Source organism: Falco peregrinus, chromosome Z (assembly GCF_023634155.1).
Source record: "Falco peregrinus isolate bFalPer1 chromosome Z, bFalPer1.pri, whole genome shotgun sequence".
NCBI lineage: Eukaryota > Metazoa > Chordata > Aves > Falconiformes > Falconidae > Falco > Falco peregrinus.
In genome coordinates this window covers 8,402,487-8,417,497 of record NC_073739.1, presented here as the reverse complement: position 1 = coordinate 8,417,497, position 15,011 = coordinate 8,402,487, and the positions used below count along the sequence as shown (strand labels likewise).

The window sequence follows — 15,011 nt, the reverse complement described above, 5'->3', positions numbered from 1 at the left end:
TTCAGACTCGGTTCTGTGACGGCAGTGTGCTCACAAAACCAGAGGCATGCCCAGAGAGAATCCGGATGAGTACAGGGATGTTGGGCAGGGTTCACCTGCTTCATGAAAACACAGTGTTTCTTCTGATGACTGTTAATCATCTGTGTATTATGCTTTTCAACAGAAGTTCTAACTGGAATTTTTCAGCAAAATAATTGCTTCCTTTCTGAAAACTTTTGTGCTTACTGTTTAACTGCTTCCCTACACAATGGAAGTCCACAGGTTCAATTTGGTCCTAGTTAACTGCAATACAGCTTTGAAAACCAAAGGAAAGGGGAAAAAACTGTAGTTGGATCTTGATCAGATTGTGAGGGCCTTCATGAAGCATCACTGATGTATTTTGCAAGTGTATTTTTTAAACACATTCAGTTTTAAAATGACAATGTCTGGGTTTTTTTAATTATTTCTAGAATTTCTTTTGTCTTACAGTAGCTATTCAGATAACAGCAACCATGAATGAAAAGTTACTATCATCATCATGCACTCATAAAAACTTTTATTAGTGTGAACAGAGGTTCTGAGTACAGACTACAGAATACAGTCAAAAGTCTAAATATCCCCAACTTAAATCTCCGGGCTGTCTCTGTCTGCAAGGCTACATACTAGAAGATTTTGGCATCGGTACAAACACTGGTATGTCCTTCCCCAGCAAGCTAATGGTGAAGCAGTACATGTCTAAGGATGTGCAAAAAGATGTTTCTGCAGGTTATGAAGACAGACAAAAACACACTGAGGCACTTGGCACACCTCTGTTGCGACAGCCCCGTCTGCAGCAGACTAACGAGAGGTGCCTGCTCTTGCCTGTTCTCTTGGAGAGCAGGTGAATGCGACATTGGTCCTTGCAGCATTGATTTCTGCCCTATTTCTGCGTTCCCTTCTGGAGTGCAAGGAACAGAAGCAAGGACTAGAAACAGTGCAAAATAAAGTAAGAAAGTCTGCCTGTTGACCGGAACTTCTCTGACCTCTGCTAAGGCTCATGTGCCTTCTTTATCTCCTCTTCTGTGATGGTAACCCTGTGGTTATTACCCTAGGATTTGTATCTGTTCAGGCCAGGAGACTCCTGCATTAACAATGTAACAGGACAGATAGGACTGGAAATAAAACAAACCCACTAAAATCCTTATCTGGTGTGTTAACTACAGTTAAGGCAGTATCTAAAATACCTATTCTACTACTAGATGTACTTGAAGCAGTTAATCCCCAGTTTTTCATTCTTTAGCTACCCACAGCTTACCTATGGTGTCATCATCAGGAACTGGCTTGAGAAAAGCTGCACAGCCAGGCTGAAGCGGGCTGAGGATAACTAAAGCTCATTATATTCCAGAATACTTAATGCAATGTTAAAAATGCTAGCACATAAAAAAATCGTTTGAGATTTACAGGCACTATGTGATTATGTGCAAAAGTCTGCAGAATTTTTTTTAATTTTTTTTTTTTTTTAGATTTTAAAAATTTTTAGAATTTTTTTTTGGCATTGCTGTTGATTTATGAAATAGTTTCTTGCAAATATAAAGCATTCTTTCTCTTTGAAAACTAAAGAAAATGACATAAAAATCTAAGTATATGAGTATAATAAAATGAATGGCTATGGAAAAAGAAGAAAAGCTACCTTAGTCTACTACTGGAGAAAAAAAAAAATGAACAAAGTCCAGCAAGTACCACTGTACAAAACCCACCCAGAATAACCACATGCTTTTTGCATCAGCTTTTGTTCGTCAAGAATAATTATCCACCAACAGAAAGATGCCAAGATCCTGAGGGGAAGAGAAAGTAAAACAGTTAAGAGTGTTTATCTTCTTTAACTTGGAAAAAAACTCACATCTGGGAAGAATGATTGCAAACCTGAGTCTATAGTGACAGAAAGAAATCCTGGAAGACCTAATACTACAAGGCATTTGCTACTGTTTGAAAGCAACACTGCAGTAAGGGTAGAAGCCCACTGCAGATGCAGGGTAACGATGCATCTCTGTCTTGTCCATTTGAAGCCAGCTGCCAAATCTTCACAGGGGATTTCACTGCACACCGTTACTCATGGCCTCAGAGGAGCCAGGACCGCCTTGGCGGTCAGAGAAGAGAGGATCCTCTACAGGTTGTTTAGAATGACAGAACCTGGACCCTCCTGGCTGGCATGTGGGTGGACAGAGCCCAGCACTGGATGTGCCCTTGCCTCTCTCCTCCAACACCCCAGGAAACCCTCCAGCCTGAAGCACCTGGACCAAGCACCAAAATGTAGTGACATGGATACTTCCATGATGACAACGAAAGACTTCAATTATTTACTCTGACATTAAGCATGTGATCGAGCCAAGTACAAAGAAGTACATGGTGGCAGTGGAACACGTGTACAGAACCAGGCTGTGTTTGTGCCAGGAAAGCTGAGAGCAGAACACTGAAACCTGCTATACCTGCCAGCTTAGCTGTGGGGCTTTCTGTATCTGTTCTGGACGCTGCTCCAAAATTAGCCTGGTGCAGAAATAATTATATAAACTCACTGTTCTAAAGATAAAAACAGTTGAGATGTGCTTGGTCTTCATTGCTCTGTAAAAAGGTCTTACTAGGGAAGCAGTATGTCATGCCTTGGAATCTTCCGTTACACGAACCTGAAAGAATTTAGCTACATGAAGAAATCCTATACAAACTGTACAGACAAAGGGTGTTAACAAAAAAAAAAAAAAAAAAAAAAAAAAAAGGCGGTCCTTTCTGCCTAGGAACACTGACGTTCAAAGTCATTCCAAGTGGTGTGTCTAACAGCATCTCTAACCATGTCTTGGTTCAGTTAAAAGACAAGTCACCAAAACTCAGCTTTAATAGCACTAGCATGAGTTGTCTTTGAGGTAGTTCAAAGAATAGGGAGGAAGAAAACTCACCCAGTGATGTTAATGTTTATTTCGTTTTCTGCTTCTCAGATTTGCTGCTGGAGGACTGTCCCTTCCCCTAAAGAGCAAGAGAAGCAAGAGATAATAAGAAACTGTGAACTAAGCTAAAATTTGAAATAAAATAGTGACAGATACTCCTCAGAGGTCACAGTTCAGACATAAATATGATCTGCATTTGAAATACAGAAAGTTTAGCAACAGTATTTTAACTTCTGTTGTGTATATGTATTTTCATTTTTCCACCATCACTTTCTTTGCTTCAGATAAAGAGGGCTGTGGCTGACTTCTTTCATACCCTATTTCTCAAATGCCTTTTACCTGTGCTAGTGATCCAGTCACAACTCAAACACTAATGAATAAATCCTTCTGGAGAGAAGTTAAAAGACACACATCCCCAGTTTTACATCGAAAACTCTTAAGACAGTGCTGTTGTTACACAAAAAGCATGTATGGCAATTTCATAATGAAGAAAAACCCCATCAGTTGAAACAGGGCACACAAAATTTTCAGAGCAGATGTCACCATCTGATCCAGGCATCTACTGGATGTATCCTGTGAGAAAACAATGTGATGGGGAAGTCTCACCCTCACCTAAAGCCATTTTCTGTATTTCTGGATGATAAAAGCCAAGCAACCTTTCGGGTTTTTTTACAAATAGAAACTGCCTTCCTTTTCCCACCAGATTCATTCTGCATACTTATTTATAAATGTATGTAGGTTTCCATTCCTTTTTTAAAATAAGTTATAGTAACTTGAGAAAAAGACACGTGGTTGAAGAAGTACATTCTAATCACTCTTAGAATGCTGTTACTTGAAACCGTCAAGCAAAGAGAGAAGTGATGGGGATCCCGAGGCTGCTGTAGGCATATGAAATGTGACTCTTAGGTCAGCAAATACAGGAAGGAGAAGCCTGTGGAGCATGCACTGAGCCCCCTGTAGAAGACCACACTCTCTCTGAAAGAAACATATTTCAGCTGCCATTTACTGAAAATTTCCCTTGAAATAGACTGGTGCTTTTCTCCTATGTACGTGCTTACACAAATGGATCAAGTTCAACCTATTGACGCCACATTCTCCCCAAAGTAATACCCATGTAATATGAAATCAAAATGCGGTTTCTCATCTTTCATGTTTATAGTGTTTGGTTACCATGACTATCTGTATTATAATACATATGTTTCTACCGTTTTAGGGTCTTTGGTTTTTCCTTTACTCTTTGGGGTTGGTTTCGTGCTGATGGCTTCCTTCTCACTTTTCTCCTACACTCCAAAGAAAAAACAGTGAGTACAGTTATAAAGGACAGAGAACTGACAGCTCCTACTTTTGACAACTGCTGTAACATATTTTTTTTCTAGATGTGATTGCTGAGGTGGGAGAGAACTCCAAGCAGGACATGTGCCTGTAATTACTGGCCTTAGTCCACAGCAAGTTGGAATCTGGAGCTTTTTCTCATACTGGGGAGACTAGGGCACCAGAAACCATATACAGGTAAGAAAGCTGGTATATACGGGCAATTTTTGTATTTACTACAAAGTAATGATGTTGTATTGGAAAATTTAATTCCAAAGCTCATAACCAAGTAAAAACAGCACTTAAAACACCAATAACTTGTCTTACGCCATTTGCGGATTCGGTGTCAGGGTAAGCACTGGGGAAGCACTGCAGTGGTCAGGAGAGCTATTTGGAAACACAGCTGTTTCCTCCCAGGAATTACATCTGATTTGAACTTCAGTTTCAAAGCTGCTTCTTCTCTGCCCCCCAGGAGAGGAACAAACAGAGCATAAAAGCATAAATAATTACAATCAACATTTTAAGGATGGACAAAATTGTAATTCACTTTTGATAACTGGGTGCCTTGTAGTATAAGCTTAAGGAAGCTAACGCAGAATTTCATTTGGGAACTGGTTATTTTTTCACAACTGTGACTGTCCAGGGGATTTATTTTTTGACTTGTAATAGACTGGTTTGGCAAAGACCTTTGCAGGAAGCGGGCAGGTCACTACTGCAGGAGAAGGGCAGGGACAGGCTGGCAGAAGTCAGTTCCAGATGAGACAACGGCAGCTGCTTTACCCAGCTGAGTGCAAAACTATTCACCATTCAAACAGATGTGTACCATTCCCTCTGCCTGCAGGTGAGGGACCCAGGGCATAGGATAGGACATGTCACATCACAGAACCACAGGATGGTTTGGGTTGGAAGGGACCTTTCAAGGCCATCTAATCCAACTCCCTGTACTAAGCAGGGACACCTTCCGCTAGACCAGGTTGCTCAGAGCCCCATCCAACCTGACCATGAATGTTTCCAGGGATATGAAACATCCTGGGAAAAATCCCCCCCATCCTGGGAAACATGGAAGTGTTTCAGGGTCAGTTTGGATGGGGCTTTGAGCATCTTGGGCTAGTGGAAGGTGCCCCTGCCCATGGCAGGCAGGTTGTCTTTAAGGTCCCTTCCAACTCAACCCGTTCCATGATCCTATGGGGCATCTACCACCAATCTCTCTGGGGAACCTGTGCCAGTGTTTCACCACCACCATTGTAAAATATGTCTTCACTATATCTAGTCTGAATCTACCTTTCTTTAGTTTAAAACAAATACCCCTTCTATCACTACTGGCCCTACTGAAAAGTCTGTCCCCATCTTTCTTTAAGCCCCCTTTAAGTTCTGAAAGGCTGCTTTAAGGTCTCCTCTGAGCCTTTTCTTCTCCAGGCTGAACAACCCCAACTGTCTCAGCCTGTCCTCATAGCAGAGCTGTTCCCTCCTCCTGACCACTTGTGTGGCCTCCTCTGGACATGCTCCAACAGGTCCATGTCTTTCCTGTGCTGAGGACCCCAGAGCTGGATGCAGCGCTGCAGCGGGGGTCTCACCAGAGCAGAGTAGAGCAGCAGAACCCCCTTCCTTGACCTGCCAGTCTTGCTGCTGGTGATGCAGCCCAGGACACGGTTGGCTTTCTGGGCTGCGAGCGCACGTTGCCGGCTCACGTCCAGCTGTTCATCCCCCAGCACCCCCAAGTCCTTCTGGGCAGGGCTGCCCGCAACCCCTTCACCCCCAGCCTGTACTGGTACCGGGGGCTGCCTGACCCAGGGGCAGGACCTTGCACTTGGCCTCGCACATGAATGTAGTTAATACTAAGCCTCCTTTCTGCATGGCACATGCAAGCCATTTGCTAACAACAGGGAGTTACAGGTTCTTAACTAGCTTGAGCACTTGTAGAAAACAAAAGGAGTTCATGATTTTCACACCGATATCCCACCAGCTGCCCCAGAGTGCCCTTGGGCTCCTCTGCTGAGGAAGCATGTAAGGTCTCTGCAGTGGCATGTATCTCAAAAGCCACACAAGACCTCTCCCTCCACCCAAGCTCAAGGTACCAAACACCAGGTTAAGGGCAAGCAGAAAGCACGTCCGACAGTGATTTTTCTCACATGTGGCCAAATCTCAGTCCCCTTCTTAATGCTCTTTTCTAGCACCATACTTTCTCAAACACCCTCTTCAACTTGGTGACCTCCAGATTTATGCAGTCTCCACTGCTAGTTCATTTCAAATAGCCTCACATGTGCAGCACTTTGCTGGGGGAAGTGTGACAGCTGTTTGTCAGCTGTGTTCAAGATTACATGTCAAATAATCAACAGTCCATTTCTCATTACCTCTCCAGTCAATTCTTTCTTCCTTCTTCTTGTCAGCTTTGCTATTTTCCCCAACACATCTAAAACCTTTTTCTACTCCTAGCGCTCCTCTCTGCAAAACCCTCTTGAACTGCTTCTCAGTTCCAGCCTGCAACTATTGCTAGGTAGTGCATGCAACCACTGAAGAAAGATTTCTTTGCCTTTACAGTTTTTGGACACTCTAATCTGTACGAAAACTGTTACCACAATTCCCTGCTCAACTTACTTCTCCAAGCCTGTCCTGTCTCTCTAGAAGACTCTAAATAGCAAACCCCCTCCTTCTTCTAAGTATTAGTACATAGCAAGACGCATCAAATTTCCAGTACAGTTGTAAGACAATCACTACATCTGCACAGCATCCTCAGAACTGGCTAACGCCACGTCTAAACTGAGCTATTGCAAACAAAAGTGAGGAATTTTCATAGAGTAGTAAAAAACTTTATTTTGCAAGTTATTTTCCTATCTTTGAGCACTTTGGGGCAGCAGAAGCTTTTGCACAAGTAACAAAGTCACCTGAGAGGACATCGATAGCTACAGAATCATCTGTAGGCTTCTGCAATGATTTTAATTCTGAAGTCACACAATATGCAATACTTCCCACAAGTTAAACTAATGTTTCAGGAATTTATGTCTACTTTAATTACCCCTTTCTTAAGAAAAAACATACCGGAGCTCTACATGTATGTTAGAACAGAGATGTCTGTCTGAGGTTTCCAAGATATACAACTTTCTTGAATACTGGACCTGATCATTCACAGTGTAGTTGTTGCATAAAAACTGTATTTATTGTGAAGAGTTACTCTTCACAGAAAGAGGCCACACTGTCAACACTGTTACTATTACCTACTGCATTCAACAGCATTTATAAGCATTTGCAATGAATCATGCCTCGAGCCTACAGTGACACTACTTAGGAAAAAAAAAACTATCAGAGCACACAGCATGAAACAAACACAAACCAAATATATCATAAATGTTACCTTTTTTCCTTTGTGTTTGACATCATCCTTTGCTGTTGGCTTTTCTGGTTTACCCTTGCAAAGAAGAAAGATTATATTCTCATTTTGAACTGGTCAGATTAGTTTTAGGATACAAGCACTTATGTATGACATTGGGAGTTTACAGATTAACAAGGAAGTTGCACCATTCTGAACTGACTTCTCACGCTGTGTACTCAATGTCGGTTCACGACATCTTTTCATGGTCTGTTACTTTGACTACATCTGTGATAGCATCTTTCTATGCCTGGAAAAACAGCTTCCTGAGCCACAAAAGATCAAATCACTGTCAGAACAGTCATGTGCTCCAGGCAAATGGCAGTTTTACAGGGCTTTAGGTATACCACCAATGTAAAAGTACCTGTACATACACTTTGTCCCCCAACGTGGAACATAAAGAGTTGGAATGAATAAGCATTATTACTCACAGTTTACAAGTACCTCCTGTTTAAAAGCAGACTATAAATTCAAGGTGTTTAAGAGAAGACAGCCTATTTGTTCACCTGATCTTCTGGAGTGCCCAAAACACTGAGCCACTGTAACTGGCATCTACACTGCTGAATCTCCAGGACATTGATTGCTACTGGATGCTTCAAAGTGATTTATTTGTCCACCTGAAAAAATCCACCTAATTCTTTTTTTTTTTCTTTTTTTTTTTTTAATTAAATGCATGCAAGCCTATACATAGCTACTCTAAGTATAGGATATTTACATGTTTAACCTTAATACATATATATTGTAGACACACTTACTCACTTATTAAGCTTCCCTGCTCTCCTCGTAATTCTGAAGTAGACAGACTGGCTCATACGTGAAATTTCTAGTGTTGCAAATACAGACTAAAAAAGCTTTTCCTTACCTGCTCGCCTGATTCCAGAAGTTTTTGATAGTCAGGTGGAATAGTATCATCTCTTTCTCCAAGTTTATCTCTGTGTTCAGATTTAGCCTCTTCCTGAAAGAAATTTTTTCAACAGCTTAAATACTTGTATTAGAAATATTAGGAAACTGTAAGTCAGAGTGCTCACTAACTTAGGACAGATGCCTTTTTTTATTTCAGAATTTTAAAACCACCAGAAAAAAACCCCAAACTTATTTCATTATGAAGTGTGTTTCATGCCTAAAAATCTAAAAATTACTAGCTCTCAGTAGGTGTACACATTTAGTAAGTTAAACATATATATACACTGCACCATCATAACGTAAACATGAAGTTATGTCAACTTTCAGTTCTGCTTTACAACAGTATGACTAGAAGGAACATTCCATACTTCCACATTGAACCTTATCCATACACTGTAACTTTAACACAAAACCGATGTTCCTTCAATGTCTTCCTTGTGAAGGCCAGTACCTTTAGTAGAACCTAGGGCACTATTCTACCTCACACCCAGACTGATCAAGATGAGCCTACACATCTCATCAGGCTTAGAAGCCAGAGTCAGGTTCAAATCCAACACAACTAGAAGGCAGAGCACCACAAGCTCCTGAAAACTCTATCAAGGAGGGAAGCATTCCTTCTGCTACGTTTATCTTTCAATTTAAGCTGCTTTGATTACTGGCAAACACACCAGACCCATGCTGAACAAAACACTTTGTTTAGATACAAGTAGGTTTTAAAACATATTGCTGAAAAATATTTTTGTATTTGTCAATGCAGACATTTTTAAAGATGTCTTCTTTTTCTATTTTTTTAAAATTTTGAATATAAAAAGGCATTTTCTGTGCCTGTGTAAAAAAACACATGAAGAAAGCTAGGCTCCTCCAGCTCCACTGAAGCACAGGAGCTGCTGAGGTCTTGCACATCAGGCGTACACCCCCTTGCTATGGCAAGGGACAACACTACCCAGGCTATACAAATCTGTTTTGAAGGCAGCCAACAACCTCCACACAAGAGCCTGGTCTGAGATTAGAATCTCCTTCTAGGTTCCAGCCTACATTTATTCATAGGCAGCTTCTGGTCATTTTTTTCCCCAGTAATGTCCTTTACCTGAAGTATCTCAGTTGCCAATTTACTATTACTACTACTATTATGCAGAAATGTGTCTTATTTTCTTATTAGCAGAAAAGTCTTTATGCAATTATATGAAGAAAGACTGAATGTTGACAAAACAAGCAGAAACACGCAAGTTCAAAATGGGACTGATGAACACGATCATCAATGAACTTGGTATTTGTGGGGTTTAAAAATCAAAAGTTTGACAAAAAGAAGGCCACAAAATTAATTTTGGAAACAGAGACCAGAGAAGACACCTGCAAAATAGTTAGAATAACTTCATTTCAGTGCCTTTTACTGATATTATTCTAACTATTTTGCAGGTGTCTTCTCTTTGTAATTTTGTAAATTTCCTGTAATATTTCAACACTCGCATCCAAGTGAATTAGTTAACATACAAATTCAACATTTTTCACAAAACACACAAGTAATACATCTGATTGAAGAGCGGTTGATATGTAGGACAACTGAAAGAGTATGGGGTTTTTTTTCTAGTAACCATAGAAATATATTTTTTATATATATATATATATACACATTGAAATACAGAAAGCCATATACTCCTACAAGTATATAAGTAGTATTGCAGTATTAAATTTACTAATTTATAAATTTACTAAATAGATTTAAAAAACCCCTCATAAATCTCAAAGTTAAATATCTCAAGAGATTGCTGGGGAGGTTTTTTGCTTGATTTATTTTTTTTTATCCTCAGACTGCACAAGCTTCAGAACGTGTTTTGTTACCTTTACTTTATCCACAACTGGTTTGTTATCATCAGGGTCGGGTTCCCTCTGTCCTAGGGAATCAGACAGGAGATCCAAGGCTTCATCCATCTCCTTTCCGCCCTAACAAAGTATTAACACATCCATTACAGCAAATCTTCACTAAAAATAATATAATTCATCAAACTAATATAAGTACTGGCTAATGAACTGTCAACTTCAGTTAACAATGAACCATCAGCTCTCCCTTTGTAATTACAATGCTATGTGACAGCGGAGGGAAAAAAATTACAGACTATTTAGACCTACAGAAAACATAATTTCAGGAAGAGTCTATAGAATTTATTTTAATGGCTTTCTTTTGTTACACAGAAGATTAACTGATCTAATGAGAACAGTTCTATGAAATTGCTGGGTTTTGGTAATTGCTATTCATTTTGCAAGTATCACTATCACTGCAGATTAGCTACTAAGGAAGTGTCAATCTGAAAACAAACTTATTAAGATTTTTATCTTCATACAGTGTAGGGTCTTTTGTTAATTCACATCAGTTTTATTCAAGAACGGATTAGAAAAAAAGCCCTTAAAACCAAATGAAACCCAGCTTGGAGGAGCTTCAAATCCAACTTTCAAATCAGTCTGGAGACACTAGATGGAGCTCCCACTGCACAGATCAAAATGGAGAAAGAAGAAGCCAGGCAACATTACCACTGAACCCAAGGAAGGGAAGTTCTGGTATTAAAAGGAGGTCTTGGTGCTGCCTCTCACTCCATTAACCCTTCTATAGGCTTAACAGATGACTTTGGCACTATGGTAATGACATACTATTATTATTTCAAATGTTCTCATTACACAACCAGGAAAAGAAAGGTGTGGTTCAGCTAGGGGCCCAAACCTAAAAACTCCCCGTTAGCCAGTTCTTAGTTGGAGGTAAGGATCCACAGAAAAAGTTCTCACTGAGGGAGAGGCTAGAGGAGCTGCTGAGCACACTGAAGGAACTGTAGCAGCAGCAATAACATCCAAGGAATCTGCAGGTGTTTCATCTTTCTTGATTTTCTGAAACAAGACACAGCCTCATTACTAACCAAGGACTGAGAAAAAAATATGCATCAAATTCCATGCATCTAAAATGCAATGCCGATACCGTGTATTTCTAGGACTTCCATTTTTCTTAGAAGCTCTACTTATTTCATACTGAAACCTCTTCCTGGGAAGCACTATGCAACTGTTTTGCACCTCAGTTTGTTCAAGTTCAATCTTCCATCTCAACTACTGGGTTAAACCCTGGCATAGCTTAAGTCAGACAGGTTTAATGTGCCTTCAGAGGAGCTAAATTCTACCAAGCCCATCTATATTCCCAAGTGACACTTGTAAAATTCTCAACTGCACAGCGTTACTTATGCAAGCAAAAGGTAAAAAAGATACAGCAGCTAACTTATCTGATTTTTTTATTATTAGTCCCGCTCTCCTATTAATTTATTGAAAAAAAATTTCAAAATTTGAGTTACTGAATTCTACTTTTAAAAGTTTACATAATCTTTAAATGAAACAAAATATCAAGATTATTGAAACAATTTGAAAATAAAACAGATTTTCTGAAATCAAACATACACACCTTGATTACAGTCGGTGCAGGTAATGGTGAAGATGGTGGAGAACAGGAAAATCCTTCTGTCAAACCTGCTGAAAGTTCATTTTCACTCATAGGCTATCATTAAAAAGAAAGAAAATAAGAGGCTTTTAAGCCTTTTCATATATTAAGAATTGAGCAGATAACACAATCTATCTCCACTTTTAAACTGAAGACTGGGAAACCTTACTGACATTAGGGTAAGTAATTAATTAATTAATGAATATTTATAAGAATATTCATGTTTTTACCTGGGTTTTTTCTTCTGGTTTTGGTAAGAGTGGTTTTCCATCTTTATCCTATAAAAGAAAAGTCCCCTTACATTAAACCAAGTAGTCCTTAAATGACCACACAACACGGGAGCACTCTGAGAGCATTCACTGAATGACAGTATAACACAAGAGAATGATCTATCTAGTAACCTCTAACATCTACTGCTGTTATTCAAGGTGTTACTCAAAGAAAATTTTAAAATACTATAATTTAAAAACATCTGAGTGCTGAAAAGTGATTCAGTGTGAGATCCTGAGCTTCCCTCCTTCGTGTTCCAATCTCCATGGAAGTAACATAATAAATAAAAAATCCCAACTTCCAGATTGTTAACAATAGTCCTGGATGCAAAGTCCAGAAAGGTCGTATCTTTTCACAATGGCAAGTGTTGTGCAAGTCTTGGCTATACCTAAGCATTCCATTTATGTCAAATCAGTTGTGTGGTGATGTTTGTATAAAACACCACCCTGAAGCACTGCGGGTTTTTTAAGAGCTTTGACCAATTACAATTTATTAAATTCTAAAATACTAAAAGCTAACGAGAGATTCCAGTGCACTAATCTCAGCCAAAATCATTCACTAATACTTACATCTAAGCCACTTCTGTGCCTACGTATGCATCTAATGACAGATAACAGATATTCAGAAACTACAACCAGAATGTTTATATACTATAAAAATGGGTGAACTAAACATCAACGTTTCAAAATGAAATGGCATTTCAGTTTCATCCACATATTCTGAGGAATGAAAGGGAAGTAAGACTAAGCACATTAAATAAATTACTTTTTCTTCTGTTAATCTGTAATCTGGAGGAATTGTTTCTTCATCTTCACCCAGTTTTTTGCGTTGTTCCTGTTCGTTTGTCTCCTGTGCAGGCAAAATAAAAACAGTATTCAGACAAACAAATAACTACAACCCAACATAAATGCAAATGAGCAAGCTTTCAAAGTCTTCAAGTCTACTGATTCAAATTAGTCTTTCTGGTCCAATCCAAGTACCAGACAAAAATTTCATCAAATTAGATGAGAGCCTTTTCTCTTGAGAAGGCCTTCATTTCTCTGGCTGTTTCTTCATCTGTGTGTCAGAAGCATCTCTACATATTTCAATGAAGAACAACAGAGTTAAGTAAAGAGATGCACTGACCAATAACAGAATAGCATTACCCTTCCAAGCCTTTTAATTCTTGACTTTTTTTTTTAATCCACTCAACAGCTACCTGGCCTGCACTGAATGGAAGGCGCAACAGAGAAATTGGTAGCTGACTTCCCCATACATGTTATGTTGGAAGATGACAACTGAGCAAGTAAAGCCAACTTTGGGAACTCTTGTTTGATAGCATTCCAGCCCACCAGAAGCACTATCCTTTCTACTTTTGGCTTTAGTCAGTACCATCTGGCTCATGGTTTGGGGTGGCAAATGGGGGCAATTCAGACTGTTGCTATGAACAGCATTGCCTTAGACAGACTACACGTACTTCAGTGACTTACTTAAGGGTCTCTGTTAAAATGACAAGATCAGTGACAAACCCCAAATTCTTTTGCATCATTCCTAGCTTAAACAACTCATCATATATTTTGTTCCCTTTGAAAAAGAACCATACGGTATGCTACCTCAGATATCCATGTTAATTCTGCTTTGGTTCAGCAGTAAGACACTAAGTAAATGCACTTTTCAGAAGCTGAGGCAATTACTGTACTGTAATAGGCAAAACTGTTAAAAAAATGTATTCACTGTGTTGAAATCCTACTAGTACTTCCTAAGCAGAACACAACTGGTTTTACAAGTAAATTTGTTTTTTTAAAAAAGTGAAAATATTATCCCTAAGTTGTTTCTAGCCTGAGAAAATATAGTAATCCTGAAGATAATTACATCAACAGTCTGGTTTTGAGGTCTGACTGTTTCTATACCTTAACTTTGTCCACAGCAGGTTTCCCTTCATCTGGATCTGGCTCCCTCTTTCCTAGGCTACTGGACAAGGCTTCCAGGGCTTCATCTGCCATGTGACCAACCTGTAAGTGTATCAATGCAGTAAAAAGCAGTTCTTAGTTTGGAGTTCAGCTGCACTGAAGTTCATATAGTACCACCACCAGCCACACATTAGTAAAGGTAAAAATTGAGAAGCAGACTAAAAAACTGTTCACTACCTAACTGTCTTCACACATTTGGGATCTGCTGAGTTCAAGACATAAGGAAACTCTGACACAGGTTGTTCTGTAAACAAGTTTCTTCCTTCCAAAGACTTACAACTAAAATGTTCCACAGGGCAGGTGTTTGTTTGTTTTGGTTTTTAACAGAAGTATAGATATAATCTAAGGAGATGCAAGAATATCAGCCATTAAGGCAATCTTTCAAAATATTCAGTAGGACAGTCAGTTAGCATTTTTTTGCACAATTTGTGTTTTCCTGCAGACCTATTACATTGACAAAGAGCATCCCTTTCAGAGCATCAAGAGCTAGAGTAGACCACAAAAACTGTCAGTCTGCCTTCCTCTATTAAGAGGGTCACTGACCTTCCCTGTTCAGTTTGTGCTTGACTTGATACTTTTGGAAAGCACTCAGCCTTTGTGCCTCACCTCTAAGGAGGAAGAATATGCAATATTGAAATAAGCATCTTGACAATAGGTTGTACCATTGCATAAATGAAGCGCTGAGTTTTGCTTTAGCTCCAGCTAAGACTACTCACTGAAGACTCAGCTGATGGAGCTGAATGGTGCACAACACAAGTTCTGGCATGAGGGGCCACTTCATCCTCAGTAGTTTTTGCAGACACAGGATCTGAAGGCTTCTGAAACAGAACAATTACACTGCCTTTTACTGA

At 39.5% G+C, this 15,011-nt stretch overlaps 1 protein-coding gene across 9 annotated transcripts in view; it reads right to left on the bottom strand.

The window, feature by feature from the left end:
- Positions 1 to 515: 515 nt before the first annotated feature.
- The window catches only part of CAST (calpastatin), a 64,157-nt gene continuing 49,661 nt past the window's right edge, over positions 516 to 15,011 (bottom strand). For 7 of the 9 annotated variants that reach the window (XM_055790785.1, XM_055790784.1, XM_055790786.1 and 4 more), the window contains 13 exons: positions 14,877 to 14,978; positions 14,101 to 14,202; positions 12,977 to 13,060; positions 12,172 to 12,219; positions 11,906 to 11,998; positions 11,248 to 11,346; positions 10,312 to 10,413; positions 8,432 to 8,524; positions 7,555 to 7,608; positions 4,533 to 4,666; positions 4,100 to 4,174; positions 2,907 to 2,973; positions 516 to 1,793 (listed from right to left, as the gene is read on the bottom strand). In XM_055790785.1, the coding sequence (XP_055646760.1) occupies positions 2,916 to 2,973; positions 4,100 to 4,174; positions 4,533 to 4,666; positions 7,555 to 7,608; positions 8,432 to 8,524; positions 10,312 to 10,413; positions 11,248 to 11,346; positions 11,906 to 11,998; positions 12,172 to 12,219; positions 12,977 to 13,060; positions 14,101 to 14,202; positions 14,877 to 14,978 (1,044 nt within the window). In that variant the 3' untranslated portion in view covers positions 516 to 1,793; positions 2,907 to 2,915. The remainder of the gene's footprint in view (positions 1,794 to 2,906; positions 2,974 to 4,099; positions 4,175 to 4,532; positions 4,667 to 7,554; positions 7,609 to 8,431; positions 8,525 to 10,311; positions 10,414 to 11,247; positions 11,347 to 11,905; positions 11,999 to 12,171; positions 12,220 to 12,976; positions 13,061 to 14,100; positions 14,203 to 14,876; positions 14,979 to 15,011) is intronic. The other 2 variants (XM_055790787.1, XM_055790788.1) reach the window with 2 other exon arrangements.